Raw genomic sequence first — 19,234 nt, 5'->3', positions numbered from 1 at the left:
CTATGGTCTAGAGCGCCCTAAACCGGAAGTTCGTATCGGGGAGCTTCCGGGAGCCGCGACCTAGGGTAGCTGACGTGGAAGGTTTGGGAAGGCAACGGAGGGCTGCGGGACCGGTTAATCGGACCAGGGAGCCGGAGCCCTGAAGGATGCTAACCAAATTCGAGACCAAGAGCGCGCGGGTCAAAGGTAGTGAAGAAGAAAGGGGGGGAAACGGAGGGTGGATATGGTAGGGGAAGTGCAGTCACCAAGGAAGAGAGAATGGGCGGATTCGCTGACGGAACTGGGCCCGTTGGAAGAAGCCAGCGGAGCATCCGAGGGAGGCGAGTTAGGGTTAGTGGAGTCTCCGCAGTCCGTGCTGGGCAATGCGTCCTTTTACTTTGACTCGTGAGATGGTTTGGGCTTGCATTGCAGGAGCTCCCTTAGCCCCGTCTCCTCTTCTTTCCCTCCACCCCTTTCTGTCCTTAAGGCCTTGTGACTTGTATGTTTTTCGAGGACCATGTTCTGTGGAGTACCTCTGGGGGTTGACTCCTAGCCTCTGTCCCTGTAGCCTTTTCGGATTCAGTCGCTGACTAACTCCTTTCGCCTGTCTGCACCATCCCAATTGTCCATGGCTTCCGTTGGACTTTATTGCCTACTTGGAGTTAGGGCCTACAGCCCCCTAAAGCCCCGAGACTGGCAAGAATATCCGATGAAATTCAAGATTTGTATTAGACTTGAGTATCAGATGAGCAATTAATATCTGGGGGGCGGCGGCTGGTGAGATGGCCCAGCGGTTAAGAGCTCCATCTTCTTTTCCAAAGGACCCGGGTTTGAGTTCCAGCACCCACATGGCAGCCCACAACTGTCTGTAACTCCATTTCCAGGGCTTCTGACACCTTCATACCAATGCATATAGAATAAAAAATAAATTAAAAAAGAAAAACATTTTGGTAATAAGTTTTGAAGGACAAAGGCCTGAGATAACACTCATTCAAAATATTAGAAAAGCAGGAAGCTAAATCTGTGGTAAAAAATATAACTGGAATATTTCATAGTATGCATTATAGCAAAATGGTTTAGAATTTGTTCTTTGGAGTCAATTGGACTGACTTGTCTAGGAATTCTGAAACATCCACTAGCAAGCTGTATGACTTTCGGTGGCCCACTTACTATTGTTAAAGCTCTATATTCTTATCTTTAGAAATAAGGGTAATTAACATTCTATAAAGAGAATTAAAATCAAAAGTAGAAATGGGTTTATAATAGTGCCTAGTCAGACTTAGTAACTCAGAAACTGGAGGCTATATAATGTGCGGCTGTATTCTGCGTAGTTGCTAAGTCTCATGGAAGATTTGATCATGAAGGGTACCATTAAGAATTCCTAGTGCCCCTAGGGTTACCTAGAGAGACCCTGTCTCAAAATGACAAAGGAGAAAGAAAAGAATCATCGTCTCTGGTGCTAGTCATGGTGGCTTTAATCCCAGCATTCTGAAGCCAGATGCACGCGGATCTCTGTGAGTTCGAGGCCAGCCTGGTCTACATAGTGAATGCCAGGCCAGTCAAAGCTGTACATTGAGACCCTATTCCAAAACAACAACAACAACAAATGGTCTGGGGCTGGAGAGATGGCTCAGTTAACAAGGTTGACTGCTCTTGCAGAGGGCCTGAGTTCAGTTCCCAGTTCCCATGTCTGGCAACTCGCATTCACCTGGAACTTCAGCTCCCGGTGATTTGACCTGTTCTCTTGGGCCCTGTGGGCATCTGCACTCACATGTGCACATACGTAATTAAAAGACCTAAACACAGTTTCTGGTACTTGAATAGTCGAAATCAGTCTTCATTTTCTCTGAATTCTTTTCAGATTTTGTCTTGGGTAGTAGAAAGGGGTAGAAATCAGTATTTGAGAATTCTTTTAAGAGTGCTTAATCAAGTTAAGAGTGCATACTGTCCGTACAGAGTTTGGTTCCCGTCACTCATAGCATGTGGCTCACAACTGCCTGTAACTCCAGCTCCACAGGATCTGGTGCCCTCTTCTGTCCCTTCAGGCACTTGCACTAATGTGCACATAATCCCCACACAGACATGCATAATTTTAAAAAAAGTTAAGTGCTAAATTGGATGTAGTGGTTCATGTCTATAAGTCCTAGCACATGAGAGGCTGAGGCAGGAGAATTGCTATGAATTGGATGGTACATCGTGAGACCTGTTCAAAAAAACAAAGGGAGTTAACAGTATATCATAAAAATAAAAGAAATATTATGCAAAGTAGGTGTCTTCATAAGCTTGCTATTAGCGTATGTTCATATAATGGTTTTACAACTAAGTAATAGCTACCAGACTTGAATGTAGTGGCTCATTCCTATAAATCCCAGCACATGTGAGGCCAAGGCCAGAGGGGTTGCTGCAGGTTTGAGGCCAGCCTAGACTACAAAGTGAAACCGTGTTGTAAAAACCGAAACATTCTGGGTGTAGTGGCCCAGAGGTAGGCAGAGATCTGAGTTTGAGGCCAGCCTGGTCTATAGAGTTCCAGGACAGCTATGCTACACAGAGAAACCTTAGCTCTGAAAAACTTTTCAAAAAAATTATCAGAACATTAAATGTAGACGTTCTAAGCCAGAGTGATATGGTTCGGTGGGTAAAGGTGCCTGTCAAGCCTTGATTCCCAATGACCCACATGGTGAAAGGAGAGAGCTGGTTCTCAAACGGGTGTGCCATGGCATGTGTGCATGTGCACACAAACACATGCTCACAAATATACATAATACAGAATTTTTAATGTACATATTAAACACTATTAAGGCAATTGGCTAGGATTATATGTAGAAGTATCTTCAATAGACCTTCTGTTTGTCTGTCCTGGAACTTACTATGTAAACCAGGCTGGCCTCAAACTCAGAGATCTGCCTGCCTCTGCCTCCCAAGTGCTGGGAATAAAGGCATGTGCCACCACTGCGTGACTTCAGTAGATCTTTTTTATTTTTTATTATTTTTTTAAAGATTTATTTATTATGTTTACACTGTTCTGCCTGCATGTAACACCTGCAGGCCAGAAGAGGGCACCAGATCTCATTGTAGATGGTGGTGAGCCACTGTGTGGTTGCTAGGAATTGAACTCAGGACCTTTAGAAGTACAGGCAGTTCTCTTAACCTCTGAGCCATCTTTCCAGCCCCAGTAGATCTTTTTTATAGCCAGAAACTAAAGGTTACATTTTTCTAAGAGTAAGGGGTTTTTTGTTTTGGTTTTTTTGTTGTTGCTGTTTGTTTTGTTTGTATTGTTTTAAGACAATGTCTCACTATATAGCCCACCTGGGCCTCAAACTCATGGTTTTTCTGCCTCCCAGATTCAGGATTACAGGTGTGTGATACCTCACCCATCTTGTGAGTGTGTGTGGGGGGGAGGGGGGAGACGGACTAGTAAGATGACTCAGTGGTTAAAGTGCTTACGGCCAAGCCTAATGACCTGAGTTCAGTCTCCAGGACCCAGGTAGTAGAAGGAGGGAACTGACACCTGCAAGGTATCCTCAGATCTCCACACTGCACTATGGCATGTGTGTGCCCATGGGAAAACGTATGTGCACACACAGAATATAAATAAGTGTAATTTAAACATTTTAAGAGTGGTGCCTTTGTTCCTTACAGTTAAAAAAAAAAAAGAATTAGTTTCTATTAAATGAAGTGTAAAACTTTTTATGTCATTTATTTAAGTAAGAAAGGTTTGTAAAAATAGCATCATATTTCATGTTCATAAAATAATAAGGCATGCATTTATATGTAGCTTCATTAAAAACCTGAAAGACAAACTTCAAACTATTAACAGTTCTTTCTTTTAGTATTTCCTTTTGACATCCTGGTGGACTAACAAGGATTGGATTTATTTTACTGCCTCAAGTTGCTAAACAACTAAACAAAACTACATTGATCAGTAAAGAATATAGGAAATTATTTCTTGAGGGAAGAAAATAACAGGGTAAATACTATGTCTGTTGAGATTAGTGCTTGAAGAAAGAGTCCAGGCTGCAGCAAAGGAAGATGGAAGAAGCCTGTGTCTAGCTAAAGAACAGAGCTCAGCATTTGGAGCAACAAAGATGATTGAAATATACTTGGGGAATACCAGGAAGGGGAGAGCATTGGAGGGCTGTGTAGGCTCTCTTGGGCTTTTGTCAGAGTATTGATAGGTATGTGCATGTGAGAAAAATATCCCGAATTTAGAAGAAAAAAATCAAGGAGGTAGTTGTAGGATTGGAGAGCTGGCTTTGTGGTTAAGAACACTTGTTGCTCTTGTGAGGACCCAGGTTTGGTTCTCGTCATCCACGTGGTGGCTCATAACCATTTGTATCTCCACTTCCAGGGGACCTAACACCCTCTTCTGACTTCTGCAGGCACTAGGCATGTATGTGGTACACATGGACACAAAATGCTTAAAAATTACATTAAAAATTTTAAGAGGATTACATACCTGTAATCCTAGCACTGGGAGGCTGAAGTGGGAAGATTGTGATTTTTGAGGCCAGCCTAGACATAAGAATCTGTCTTTTTTAAAAAGAAAAATTAATGGTTAAGGACTAGAGAGATTGGCTCAGTGGTTGAGAGCACTTGCTGCTCTCCCAGAGGACCCAAGTTCAGTTCCCAGCACCCATGCCAGGTGGCTTACAGTCACTTTTAATTCCAGTTCCAGGGACCCAAAACCTCTGGCCTTCATAGGAACCTGCACTCGTGTGTACACACCTGCACACAGGCACACACCTACAGATAATTAAAAATAATTTTAAAGTAAAGAATAAAACAAGAAAGCAGAATAGTTATCGCAGAGCTCTGGAAATAGTCTGTGCTCCCATAAGACAAGCAGGAGTTTCTCGACATTGCTCAGTATCCTATAGAGACCCCCTGGGGGTGTTCCTTAGTAGTGGGCCCAAAGTAGACCTAGACTGCAGGCAGCCGTAGAGCCACAGGGACAAAACAAGGTCATATCTGTCTGTGGAGCCGACTGCACCTCAGAACAAAGCTTAGCGACAGTTAGAGGAATACCTAACAGCAGAGTTGATTGTGTTTGGTGTCCGATAAAAAGCCAGCTTTCAGCCAGGTGGAGATGCTGCACACCTTTACTCCCAGCACTGAATTCTAGGGCGGCCAGGGATGCACAAAGATGCAACTTTAAAAATTATGGCTTTGGTTTTGTTTTCCCCGAAGACGGGGTTTCTCTGTGTAGCCTTACCTGTCCTAGACTTGCTTTGTAGACCAGGCTGCTCTCAAACTCACAGAGATCCGTCTGCCTCTGCCTCCCCAGGTGCTGGGATTACAGGTGTGCACCACTGTTTGCCATAGAGCCCAGCTAAAATTATGGGAAAAGTTATCAAGCATGTTGAAGGAATAGATTACCTCTGGCTAATCTCGTTGTTCCTTTTTTATCAGACTTGACAAAAGAAGACATCAGGGACCTTACTTCATTGTATAATTTTCTGCTTTTTTCCCCCTTTCCCCAGGCCTTAGTTTTCATCCTAAAAGACCCTGGATCCTGACCAGTTTACACAATGGAGTCATCCAGTTATGGGACTATCGGATGTGCACCCTCATTGACAAGTTTGATGAACATGATGGTAAGTTAATTTCTAAGGGGAAATTAAAAGAGATGGTCCAGTGGTGAAAAGTGCTATCTGTTCTTGTAGAGGACTTCAGGTGAGTTCCCTGCATGCACATCAATCCAGGGCTCACAACCGGCTGACACTCTAGCTCTCTGTATCTGATAGTCTCTTTTGGCCTCCACTGGCACTTGAACACATGTGCACACATACATACACATGATAAAAGTGAGTATTTTTTTTAAAGGGCAAGTATTTCTCATCCCCCTAATAAGAATTCTAGTTTGACAAGGATTCCCCCTAAAAGTAAAGTGTGTGGAAGTGAAAAAGGGGTACAAACAAACCAACGAAAACCTCAAATCAGAATCTTAAAGGGTTGGGAACTTAACTTAGTGGTAGAGTCCTGGGTTCAGTCCTCCACTCTCAAAACAAAAACAAAAAAAAAAACCCAAAATTTCTTTAGCCAGCAGTGGTGGCGCACGCCTTTAATCCCAGCACTTGGGAGGCAGAGGCAGGTGGATCGCTGTGAGTTCAAGGCCAGCCTGGTCTACAAAGCAAGTCCAGGACAGCCAAGGCTACACAGAGAAACCCTGTCTCGAAAAAACAAAAACAAAAAAAACAAAAAAAAAAGAAGAAGAAGAAGAATCTTATACCTGGGTGTGGTGGCTCATGCCTTTGATCCTAGCACTTGGGGAAGCAGAGGCAGGAGGATCTCTGTAAGTTTGAGGCCAGCCTAGTCTACAAAGAGAGTCTAGGATAGTCAGGACTCTGTGTAAAAGAGAAACCCTGTCTCAAAACATGCCCACCCCCTACCCCCCCCAAAAGAAATCTTATTAGGACTCCAAGGCAGAGACAGGCAGATCTCTTGAGTTCCAGGACAGCCAGAGCTACATAGAGAAACCCTGTCTTGAAAATGCCAAAAACCAAAAACTCCAGCAACTGTTTGGAGGACTGCGGTGCAAAGCCATTTTTTGCTGGTTAGGAGTAAGGTCTCTGAAACCAAAGAGAGCACATGGCTCTTCTTAAAATTGAAGTTGTTATGCCAGAAATGAAATTAAATTCTACTTGGGCAAGAGATGTGCTCATGTAAATAAAAAGACAGCACAGTGAGGCCGGGTGTGGTGGCGCACGCCTTTAATCCCAGCACTTGGGAGGCAGAGGCAGGCGGATCGCTGTGAGTTCGAGGCCAGCCTGGTCTACAAAGTGAGTCTAGGACAGTCAAGACTACACAGAGAAACCCTGTCTAGAAAAAACAAAACAAAACAAAACAAAACAAAAGACAGCGCAGTGACTCCTAGAGGCAAACCAAACAAGACCAGAGTAATCTGGGGAGAGTAGCTAGGGCCAGAAAAACAGTGCCATGGTTCATGCCAAATTCTAAAGCAACCTTCCTACAAAGACCATTGGACACAGAGTCTACATAATGCTGTCCCCCTTACAGATTTAAACTAATGAAATTTAAATACATAAAGAAGCTCTGTGCTTTGTTTGTTTGTTTTTCTAGACAGGGTTTCTCTCTGTAGCCCTGGCTGTCCTGGATTCGCTTTGTAGACCAGGCTGGCCTTGAACTCATAGAGATCCACCTGCCTCTGCCTCCCAAGTGCTGGGATTAAAAGCAGGCACCACCACACTCGGCCCTGTGCTTTTGTTTAAAAGACAAAGAATCGGAATAGGGACGGGTGAGATGGTTCAGAGGGTAAAACAAATGCTGCCAGGCCTGAGGCCCTGAGCTCCATGCCCAGGCCACACGGTAGACAGAGAGGACTGACTCTCCAGCTTCTCCTCTGACCTCTGCATGTGCACCCACTCACGTACACACAAATAAATCATTTTTTTTAAAGCCTTTTACAGATACATTCAAGGATAACTTTCCTTTTTTTTTTTTAACATTTATTTATTATTATGTATACATTGCTCTGCCTGCACGCCAGAAGAGAGCACTAGATCACCTTATAGATGGTTGTGAGCCACCATATGGTTGCTGGGAATTGAACTCAGGTCCTCTGGAAGTGCAGCTAGTGCTCTTAACCACTGAGCCATCTCTCCAGCCCAAGGGTAACTTTCCTTAACATACATTGCCTGCCTTTTTCCCTAGGTCCAGTGCGTGGCATTGACTTCCATAAGCAGCAGCCACTGTTTGTCTCTGGAGGAGATGACTATAAGATTAAGGTACAAGGGTCTGTCATGGTGGGAAATGATGAATAAGAGAATATGGTAAGGTTTGAGAAATAAGGGAGGAACTGAAAGACAGGAGAATTCCTTCATAGAGAACTTAGACTTCTAACATTAGCCAAAGCCCGTGTCCAGCAAACACTTTCTGAGTACTCACTGTTATCAGAAACTTGTTTTGTGTGGGAACTGAAAGATCAACAGGAAGTAACTTGTCTTCTCAAAGAGCCGTTGTTCTAATACAAGAGATAAATGTACACTTGAATAACAGCATGCATCGTTTGGTGAATGGTATAATAAATACTCAAAATAGGAAGGAGCAGTCCAGGTACAGAAAGGGATGGGGCATAGCTGGATGTGTTTGCGACTCTCCAGTTGGTTTTAGAGAGTTAAAATCTGGAGAAAGTAAGAAGGGGGAGGGGGAGGGGCAGAAGGGAGAGAGGGGTGAGATCATGACTGTTAGTTTGCAGTACTTAGATTTTATTTAGTTGTTTCTTTGTTTTTGTTTTTTTGAGACAGTGTTTCTCTATGTGCCTTGGCTGTCCTAGAACTGACTCTGTTGACCAGGCTGTCCTCGAACTCACAGAGATCTGCCTGCAGCTGCCTCCTAACTGTTGTCAGATTTTGCTTTTTTGTTTGTTTGTGTTTGTTTGTTTGTTTGTTTGTTTCAGACAGGGTTTCTCTGTGTAACAGCCCAGGCTGTCTTAGACTCACTTTATAGACCAGGCTGGCCTCGAACTCACAGAGATCCACCTGCCTCTGCCTCCCAAGTGCTGGGATTACAGGTGTAGGACACCACCGCCCGGCCTTAGGCAGTACTGTTTGAGTTAGAGAAGGAGATGGATTTGAGAACTTAAGGAACAGCACTTGTTTGTGATGAATGTTGGAGGGATGATAAAGAAAGAGAAGGGGATGAGGTACCACTGCTGTGCTTTGCCCCTCAGTGCTGGGGATTGATCTTGCAGGCCTCTTGTGTGCTTGGCAAATACTCTGCCACTGAGTTAACACCCTCAGCCCTAAGGGGAGGTCATTAACTTGGAAAAACAAATTTGGAGTAGATAAAGTTTCCTGGATTTGGAAGAATGGGTAATTCAGTATTGGCTCTGGTGTGTTTGAGGTACCTAAGAGACTCACTGAGGATACTTGGGATTTATCAACAGGAAGGAGGAGGTAAAGCCGTAGTGTAGACGATGCTGCACGGGGCATATAGCTTGAATGATGGACAAGTGATAATCTAAAGGGAGAAGGGCAGCTTCCCCTGAGGAGCCCAGAGCACGTGGGTCTGTCTTACATCCTGTGACTTTCCTTTGAGAAGACTGTCTTCATGTTTGTGAGAGTGTCTTCCTTTCCTCTGAGCACCTCTCTGTCTCTTAACCCTGTGCCGGTGCATAAGTCTGCGTTACTAAAAGGGCAGAGAAGTATTGGTATAGGAAAGAACAATGTTATAATTTGGAGATAAATGAAGGAAAAGTAGAACCTTCTGAGATGCCAAGGAAGAAGGAAGTTTGAGAAAGATGAAGTGGTCAGAAGGAGAGCCAGACTAAGAGGAAACCTTTAGATTGCCAAGTTAGGAACTTATTAGTAATCTTAGCACCTTAATGTTAGGTGAGATGTTACACACAGCATGGAGGCAGTTCATAAAGATTGCATTCTCGCATGCAGGCACACATGTGGGCAGAGCACTGTATAAGGAATAAATAAATAAATCTTTGTTTTTTTTCCCCCCTTCCACACACCCCCATCTTTGTTTTTTTTTTTTTAAAGATTTATTTTATTATGTATACAGTGCTCTGTCTGCATGTACACCTGCAGGCCAGAAGAGGGCATCAGATCACATTAGAGATGGTTGTGAGCCACCATGTGGTTGCTCGGAATTGAACTCAGGACCTCTGGAAGAACAGTCAGAGCTCTTAACCACTAAGCCATTTCTCCAGCCCATAAATAAATCTTTTAAAAAGGAAAAGGAAAAAAGATAGTGCAGCACCTTTGGACCTCTAAAGACAGATGGTTGCGGCTCATATAAGTGAGCTGTTTATCTGGTGTTCATGAAGCTCAGTCCAATACCTGTAACTCTCAACACTCAGGAATTGGAGGTGGAGGATTAGCATTTCAAGGTCATTGTTGGCTGTATAGCAAGTGTGCGGACCACGGGCTATGTGAAGCCCCTGTGTCAAACAAACAAGCAAACAGAAATAAGCCTTTCAGAAGTCCAAGACATTTTTTTTGCATCCTATTCCTTGGTCAAATGTCTGTCTTTGCAGGTTTGGAATTACAAACTTCGGCGCTGCCTCTTCACATTGCTTGGGCATTTGGATTATATTCGTACCACATTTTTTCATCATGTAAGTGGCTGTTGACCTTCACTATACAGTGTTTCATAATTTCTCCATAGTAATCTATATGCCTTACCTGACCAGCCTCCTTCCTTCCTTCCCTCCTCCCTCTCTCTGTTCCTTTTTTTCCTTTTTTCTTTTGCTATGCTGGCATTGAACCCGATATCTTAGGGATACCAGCAGAACACTGCCATTGCTCTATTCCCCAGCAGCAGTCTCCTTATCCTCAGGAGCCCATGCTTTAGGACTGAGGGCGGGGTTCAGCTGGTAAGCACTTCCACACAGGCATGCAGATGCGACTCAATCCCCAAAGCCAGCCATGGTGGCACGGGGTTCTAATTCCAGTGTTGGGGAAATGGAGCCAAATTACATTATACTCAGTTTAATTGGATCCAGTGGGTTCTAAGAGGAACTCATTGCTTTTCTATAGAGAAATAGAGGAATTTTATTTTGTCTCCTGAGCTGCCAAACAAAAGTTGGTATGCTAGTCCCATGTGTGGTATTGTTATTAAGCAGTAGATATGCCAGAAGGTCAAATTGACACACCATTTGTATAAGCTAATAAACATTTTCAAGTATTAACAATCAGGTTTCTCCGTCCAAGGAGTTTTTGAGTCTAGTGGAGCCTGATCCCTTAGCCAGCCTCAGACTCCCTGCAGTCTCTCTCAGAGTTCGTTCATATTCATATTCATATTCATATTCATTCATTCATTCATTCATTCATTCATTCATATTCTCTCTCTCTCTCAATAAGATCTTACTATGTAGCCATGTCTGGCCTGGATCTCACTATGTAGACCAGGTTAGCCTCAAAGTCACAGGGGTCCACTGACTTGTCTCCCAAGTGCTGTGTTAAGGGTGAGAACCACCATGCCTGGCCATTTGTCCAATTTCATATGTAGATTGGAGCATGAGTTAAGCAGACTCCTGGCCTCCTGTTGAATCCTGTCATGACAAGATCTCCCCATATATAGTGCTATAATTCAAGTAAGCAAGTACTTACTGACTGGGTTTACTTATTTCCTTTAAAAAATTAAAATATGGCCAACTGTTAGATGGGGATGAGGGACATGGATTTTTTTGGTTTTTTGGTTTTTTTTTTTGAAACATGAACTCACTATGTAGCTCTCCCTGTCCTGGAACTCACTGTATAAACCAGGCTTCCTAAGTGTTGGGATTAAAGGTGTATGCCACCATACCTGGCTATGGTGTAGATTTTTTTTTTTTACTTCAATATAAAAATTTTACCATAGGATAGAATGATTGCAAAAATTACAACTAAAACTTGTAATATTAAATACTCAGATGGGGCTGGAGAGATGTCTCAGAGGTTAAGAGCACTGCCTGCTCTTCTAAAGGTCCTGAGTTCAATTCCCAGCAACCACATAGTGGCTCAAAACCATTTGTAATGAGATCTGGTGCCCTCTTCTGGAGTTCAGGTATACATGCAGGCAAAACAGTATGCTAAATAAATAAATAAAATACTCAGATAATGTATAGATATTTGTTATTGTCATTAAAGACTTGCTGAGGAGCCTTGCCTAGAGTAAGCTGCTGTCTACCTGGAAAGTTAAGAAAGACGTTCTTTCTGGGCACCTTTGAACTCCTAGCGCCCTCAAGCATTTGTATTATGTAGCTTCAAGGCTAGTCTAAGCTACATAGTGAGACCCTGCCTGAGGAAACAAGAGCTAGGGATGTAGCCAGGTGACAGAACACTTGTGAAGCATGCACAGGGCTCTGGCCTGACAGAGCAAGATTGTTCAGAGCCTTGTCTGCAATGTCTTTCAGGAATATCCTTGGATTCTGAGCGCCTCAGATGATCAGACCATCCGAGTGTGGAACTGGCAGTCTAGAACCTGTGTCTGGTAAACCAAGAGGCAGTAGCCTCAAAAGAGGGTTTTAGTTCTTAGATTTTTATAATCAGCTTCTTTTCAGGTCAGTTGTCTTCCTTCCCAGGTGGACCATATCTGCTGATTAATTACTAGTCATATTTGTAGAATTTTTTTAATGTAATAGTATCAATCTGGGTTTCTTTGGTTTTTGTTTTTCTTTTCTTTTCTTTTCTTTTTTTTTCTCAAGACAGGGTTTCTCTGTGTAGCCTTGGCTGTCCTAGACTCTCTTTGTAGACCAGGCTGGCCTCAAACTCACAGAGATCCACCTGCCTCTGCCTCCTTAGTGCTGGGATTAAAGGCATGTGCTACCACATGAGGCTGGATTTTATAATATCTTAATAAGAAGAATAAGTCATATCACTAGGCTTTTGGCATGAATAGAACATTTAATTACTTTTCAGTTCTATTCCCATAAAACTCCAGTGGGGACAATGAACCTTGCTTAGTGTTTAGATTGGTCCTCTAGTATAATTTTCACAAGATGTAGGGACTGTTTAGAGCCACAGCCTTTAAAGGTAACCTGCTAAATTTCATCAAATATATTTCCTATGTAAATTACTAATACTTCATTTATTTTCATGTTTTTATATGTCTTTTGTCTGAGAGAGTTGTGTAATCTCAGTTCCATGAAATTAATATTTAAATATTAAATAATTAGTGAGAGAAAGAGCATTACTTGAGCAGGCAAAGATGGCTCAGTGGAAAGGCACCGCTCAAGCCTGGTGACCTGAGTCTGATCCATGTAAACATGGAAGGAGAGAACCACTGACTCTACATGGTACCCACTCCTGCCGCACCCCTAAGGGGCGGGGAATAATAATAATCCATTTTGTTTTGGTTTTCAAGACAGGGTTTCTCTGTGTAGCCCTGGCTATCTTAGAACTTGCTCTGCAGACCAGGCTGTCCTTTAACTCAAAAATCCACCTCCCTTTGTCTCTGGTGTGCTGCGCCACCACTGCCTGGCCAAAAAAGAAATACTTATTTTTAAAAGGAGCTATTGTTAACACAGGTGGCATTGCTTACTTATTACTAGTTCAGAATTGTGAGGATGACTTACCGCCACAAAAATATTACCATCTATTGAATATGAAGAAATAGTTTAGGGGCTGTTGGGTTTTGCCTTGAATTTAATATGTGTTTTCCCTTGCAGTGTGTTAACAGGGCACAACCATTATGTAATGTGTGCTCAGTTCCACCCTTCTGAAGACCTGGTTGTATCAGCCAGCCTGGACCAGACTGTTCGCGTTTGGGATATTTCTGGTGAGCTGCCCAAGTTCAGGGAACAATCTAGTCATGTCTGGCGCAAAACTGCAATTGCTTAAAATAGCAATGATATTTAGCTTAGAACAACAAAAATTAGAATATTCCATTCCTGTATAATATCATCCTTGTTTTTGAAGATCTTAAATCTACATTGAAGGTTCTTCATATAAGAAGTGTATTTATGAAAGTGGCTTACTCTAGGAAGCTAATTTGATGTAAATAATTTTTGATTTCTTTATTGCCTCAGATTTTCATTAAAATGTGTAGATCTGAGTTATTTGATTAAGAACCACTTTCCCACTCAAATAAAATACCTATTTTACCAAAAAAAAAAAAAAAAGAAAAAGAGAGAGAGAGAGAGAGAGACTATGCAGGTAAATGGGATTCGTGAACCCCATTGCCTTATATATAAATGCAAAGTCTTCCTATTAGATGTCTTCTATAGTAAGGAGCATAGAGTGGAAAGGAGTTACAACTTTTTTATCCAGAATACTTTTTAATAAGCTTTCTAAGACCTTAGAGACTTTGGATAATTAGGCTAGTTCCCCCTGTCATAATTTATATTTAATGATATTGAAATTTGAGTGTCATACGGAGACTCTCTAAAATGAGAATTTAAATACTGAGAAAGCTGTCTACAGCATGCGAGGAGGCTTTGCCCTGCGATGGGGGCTGAGACTAGGATATGTATGCACTTACAGTATTGTAAAGTCACTCAGTGACTTACCTTGTTTGCCACTGCAGAAATTCTTAGAGATCGAGCTTTCTGGAAAGTTGGTGGTGATAACTACAAAACAGTGTTTCTTTCCACAACAAGAAGGAAGGCCCTTTAGCTGCTTCTTTGTGGAATAAAGGAGATAGCTTTCTGCACTGTGCTGCTAAGGTGGTAACTACCCAGCTTCCCTGTGGTACTGCTCGAGCTACAGCACTTTAGTATTTGCTGTTTTTATAAACCATTAGTGAACAGCAAGTAAAAATTTGGATTCCTGAATATAGCATTTGGAGCATTGTAATAGCAATTACAATTTATGTATTGTAGAAATAAACCAAGGGGATGGGCATGGTCTTGCATGCTATAATCCCAGTACTTGGGAGGTAGAAGCAGGAGGATCAGGAGGAATTCAAAGTCATTCTTGACTACATAATGAGTTCAAGGCCAGCCTGACCTACCCTGTCTCATAGAACCAAACCAAAGAAAAAACACACATCAGAGGAGAAAGGAGGGCAGTCAGAGAGTGGAGGCATTGTATCATGCTGTCTCTGCAGTTTTCAAAACCTGAGAGTTGCCAGGCAGGGTATAAACAAGATTGTTTTGCAGATAGGTTTGTGTTCATCCTCGAGGGCTTTGCCATTGTAGTTTTCCGTCAGACCGACTAGGCTATTTGAAGTACACCCAGATGTGACCAGCCATGCCAACAGGAGGAGCTCGGTACAGGCACCATGAGCCTGTGCCCTCTCCTCACTGCCAGTCCTGGGGAGCTTAGCGCTCACTCTGCCGTAACCTAGCTGTGGCTTTCCATAGAGCTTCACATGCACACATTCAAGACCCCCTCTCTGTCTCAGGAGATACTGGCCTAATGAGGGTCGATCCCAGCTCCTGCTGTCCCAGTTGATCAGGGACAGTTATGTAGAATAGTCCAAGTTCCCTGAGAAAGTTGCTGTAGGAAGTACCTTGAGTCACTTTTCTCAGTTCTCCCAGGAATGGAATATAACTAATTCCATCCTAGAGGGTATGTTAACTTCATGCCTAGACTGTGGTTTTAAGGTGCTAGGGGTTCATCCCCAGAGCACCGGGTTAGGAAGGCCCTTATAATGCCCCACTTTAAATTACTGCTGTGCCACCTGCTATTAGCACACCATGTTCCCTCTGGTCTAGCTAAAGAGATCTGGGAAATTAATTTTTAAAAATCTGTTAATTAAAATAAGAAAGCAATTTGGAGAAGTAAGGTGGCCAGGTTATCATTTGTGACCATGAAGTGTCCTTCTTTACCTTTGAAGGCAGAAAACGTGTTTACATCAAAATTAAGGGCCTTAGATTAGAGAAGTGAGGGAGAGTATGACCTTAGTGGGGTTTGTGCTGCTCTTGAATGTGTGAATTGCATGGATTGTTATGTGGCATTGTGGCTGCTATAATTTATAGATGTCATAGTGGGAATGTTGTGCTAATCTGCTATACTAATGGGAATGTTCTTTATCATGTCTCTGCTGACTCTGTTGACTTTAAATAATCCTTTAACCAGAGTGGAAGGAGAATCCTTGTTCTTTACAGAAGTGGAAGAGCCTACACTTACATTTTCCTTTCCGCAAAATTAGCATATTCTCAGGTCTCCACTTTACTTTAGTTCAGATTAAGTCTGAACACAGGAAGAGAAACCAGCTTTCTGGCCGCTTAGGGGCTGATGCTAACCCTTTCAAAGTATATTTTAAATAAGAGATAAATGCTCCCAAATTTAGGGGACTGGTGTCATTCTGATAATTTTGGCTCTCTCTCTTTTGATAATGCTCTGAGCTAGTGGGTAACACCAAGAGAATGCGGACCTCTTTAAAAGCAAAGCAATCCCTAACACTTCTCCTTGTGGGTTTAGCCCCTGGAGCTCACTGTGACCTGAATATTCTGTTAGCCTGGCAAAAATCTTTTGTTTAAAGGAAAAGAGTTTTCAAAACTAGCTGTGGAAGATGGGTTACTGTTTTAGCTTGTGTTTCCAAGTAAACTGTCCGTTAAATTATTTTAATATGCTTACACCTTTGCATGTCAAGACCATGTAATTCAGGCTCACTCTTTTAAATATCCACTAAAATATATTAATATGCTGCCAAATCCTTTTCTCACCTCTCTCTCTATACTGCTTCCCCTGGCCCCTGCTGGGAGGCATACATAACTGGTCCGTCCTGAGAGTGTGCTCTTCTCCCTCTGGATTTGGGTAGCTGCTGTAGAAATTTTCCATCTGTCGCTCAGTCCTAGTGAGTGGCTTGTCAAAGGCTCAAATATTTCTTCTCTAAGTATCTTTTCACTGCCTGTCACTATTCATCTGTTTCGCCCTTCCCCTTTCCTGGATCATTGCAGGCAAGTGCACAAAGGCTTCAATTCTGTCACACAGCTTTCCTTTTAATGTGTTTGTTGAAGCTTATAGGAGGTGAAGTTCCTCACAGCTGTCTGGTTTTGTATTGTTTTTTGACCTATTACATAGACTACCTCAATAGAAAAAGTTGACAGACCCTATTGAAGGGACAAATGAAATAAATAGAAGACATCCTTGTGATCATGTATTGATGAAGCTTGGGGAGAGGGGTTTTATTACTATTGTTGTTGTTGTTTTTCAGTTTTATGTCTCTATACCTATGGCTAAGTGTCTCTTGAATTGGGCATAAAGTAATTAGAAGTGTTGCTCCAGGGCTGACGTTAGGCGCTGTTGGAACAGAAGAAGCGCAGAGTAGCTTACAACAGTGGCAGGGAGTGCACTCATTGAACTTAACTGATTTCCATTTCCTACACATTTTAGTTTGAAGCTTCTTAGGTTTTTTTTTTTTCAATATGTTTTATTCAGTCCCTGCTTTTTAAAAAAAATTTAACAACTTTTAGGTAACTTTATCTTACCATTTTCTTTCCCAAGTATTTTAAAAGGTAGGATTGAAGTCTTAATTTTGTTTTGCTATGTATAATTTGGTATAATTATATATGATTGTTACCTATCTCTAAGGGCTTGTTATCAGAATCAAATCTGATATTAGTACTTTGTACTATAATTTTGGCTCTGGTTTTAACACAGTCAGCTTTCCCCTACACGCCTTGCTTTTTGAATTAGGGCTTTGCTCTGTAGGCCAGGCTCAACCTGTGGCACTCCCCCTGCTTCTACCTCCTGAGTGCTGACAGTGCATGTATGAGCCACCAGACCTTACCTCAAGTAGCAGCTTTGAAAAATGTGTAGACGGACTATCCATAAATAAGACGCTTGTCCTGGGGCTGGAGAGATGGCTCACTGGTTAAGAGCATTCACTCTCTGCTCTTCCAGAGGTCCTGAGTTCCATTTCTAGCCACCACGTGGTAGCTCACAACCATCTATAATGGGATCTGATGCCCTCTTCTGGCATGCAGATGTACATGCAGAGAGAGCACTCATATACATAAAATAAACTAATAAATCTTAAAAAAAAGACACTTGTCCTGGTGTCTTTTGCCTATTATTTAAAATTATGGGCTAATAATTCCTCTGAGTGAAACTAGCCTCTGTAGGTTTTAATGGAAAAATACATATGTTCACATCTATGGCCAGCCTTTAATGCAAGAATATGAAAAAAAGCATAACAGTTTTAATTATTTGATGTCCTGTTCAAGAGGCAAGTGGAAGGTGTGAGTACACTTTTTGTTAGCACCTTATTGCTGTATCTTCTCATAGTATTTGTACTAGCTCTTCCAGACTAAATAGCTGTTTTGTTTAATATGTCTAGTTCTGCAGTGCACCTGGATATTTCCTGTAAGTGGCTTCCAGCTTGGAAAAAACACTGAAATGTGATCTCCACCAAGAGTATTTCTTTAATTTTTTTTTTATCATGAAGATTAGAGATATGGCTTAGTAGCTCAGAGCACTGACCACTGCTCTGGAAGGCCTGAGTTCAGCTCCCAGCACCCATTTGGCAGCTTACAACCACCTGTAACCCTAGTCCCAGCCTTTGCAGGTCCCAGCATGCATATGGTATGCAGATGTGCATGCAGACAGACATCCGCACACAGCAACTAATAAAATACATTAAAACATTTAAGGTAAAAATAAAATTTTAAGATGATAAGAGAAGATTACTATAGATTTTATGAACCTGAAAGTGGACATCAAATGATTACCATTTGAGGCCACATTTGGGAAAAATTGCAAGTGCTATTAACCTGAAGTAGATCGCTCTTGGATGTAGATGTTATGAACTTAGTTGTGTCAGAATTTGGGTTGGCTCCCAATAAGGGTCCTCTAAGTGTTAAGGCAGGAGCTAGTAAAGAATAAATAGGTAGGTGCTTGTGAGGGTCTTTCTTCCTTCCGTCTAACTTTGTTTTCCTGTTTCATTTTATCTTAGTCCTTCAACATACCTTCCTGTGTTTCTGCTACTTTGCTTTTCCTGATAACATTATATTTGCATCTTTCATCCCACTCCTTAACCCTCCAAAGGTCTAAGGAAAAAAAACTTGTCTCCTGGTGCGGTGGAGTCCGATGTGAGAGGAATAACTGGGGTTGATCTGTTTGGAACGACAGATGCAGTGGTGAAGCACGTACTAGAGGTATTTATCTCTGTCGTCGTTGGTGAGTATGTGCTACCCCCTAGGGAAAGCTCTCAGATGCTGTTCATTTCATTCTCATCCCTGGATGAGTGTGTGTGTGTGTGTGTGTGTGTGATGTGTGTGGGCATGTGTGTCACAGCACATGTGTGGGGTCCAGAGAACAATTTGTGGAGTCAGTTCTCTACCAATTTTTTCCACTGAGCCATCTCACTGCCCCACATTTTTTTTTTCTTTTTATACTTTCAATAAATATTTAAGTGCCAGACATCATTTGAGGTTTGGGGAATACAGTTATAACTAAGCCAACAAAGGAAGGACGGTTACATGTCATCTCAGAGAGAGTTACATCATCTTATAAATCTAGGCGGGACAAAGGAAGACAGCTGGACATGGGCTCCATTACTATCACAAAGCAGAGCCCATGCTAGGCCGGGTGGAAGCAGGGTTCCCAAAGAAAACCAGTGAGTACCAAGAACTGACCATGTGTAAGAAACTTTGTTCGCGGTGGAAAATAGAAAAGCATAAGAAAAGGAACTGGGTTTTCTAAAATTACAAAGGTTTAAAGCATAAAACTACTCACTGAAATGTAGACTGTGTCTCTCACAGATGGAGAGAGAGACAGAGACAGAGAGAGACAGAGAGAGGGGGGGATTGATTTAGAGAAATTCTGTAGCCCCCAAAGTGCAGATGTATGCAGTGAATGCTGGGCTCCAGCTGTGGCTCTGACTTCAAAACCCAGCTGCTTTTACAAACACATCT

The 19,234-nt window shown here is 42.2% G+C and overlaps 1 protein-coding gene across 2 annotated transcripts in view; it reads left to right on the top strand.

The window, feature by feature from the left end:
• The first annotated feature begins 28 nt into the window (after positions 1-28).
• COPA (COPI coat complex subunit alpha) overlaps positions 29-19,234 on the top strand; it is a 50,931-nt gene continuing 31,725 nt past the window's right edge. For both annotated transcript variants that reach the window (XM_084782404.1, XM_084782403.1), the window contains exons 1-7: positions 29-186; positions 5,460-5,573; positions 7,651-7,724; positions 9,986-10,066; positions 11,846-11,922; positions 13,100-13,209; positions 18,366-18,475. In XM_084782404.1, the coding sequence (XP_084638530.1) occupies positions 147-186; positions 5,460-5,573; positions 7,651-7,724; positions 9,986-10,066; positions 11,846-11,922; positions 13,100-13,209; positions 18,366-18,475 (606 nt within the window). In that variant the 5' untranslated portion in view covers positions 29-146. The remainder of the gene's footprint in view (positions 187-5,459; positions 5,574-7,650; positions 7,725-9,985; positions 10,067-11,845; positions 11,923-13,099; positions 13,210-18,365; positions 18,476-19,234) is intronic.

This window comes from Acomys minous (assembly GCF_964271855.1).
Source record: "Acomys minous genome assembly, chromosome: 1".
Taxonomy (NCBI): domain Eukaryota; kingdom Metazoa; phylum Chordata; class Mammalia; order Rodentia; family Muridae; genus Acomys; species Acomys minous.
This window is presented reverse-complemented; position numbering and strand designations above follow the sequence as displayed.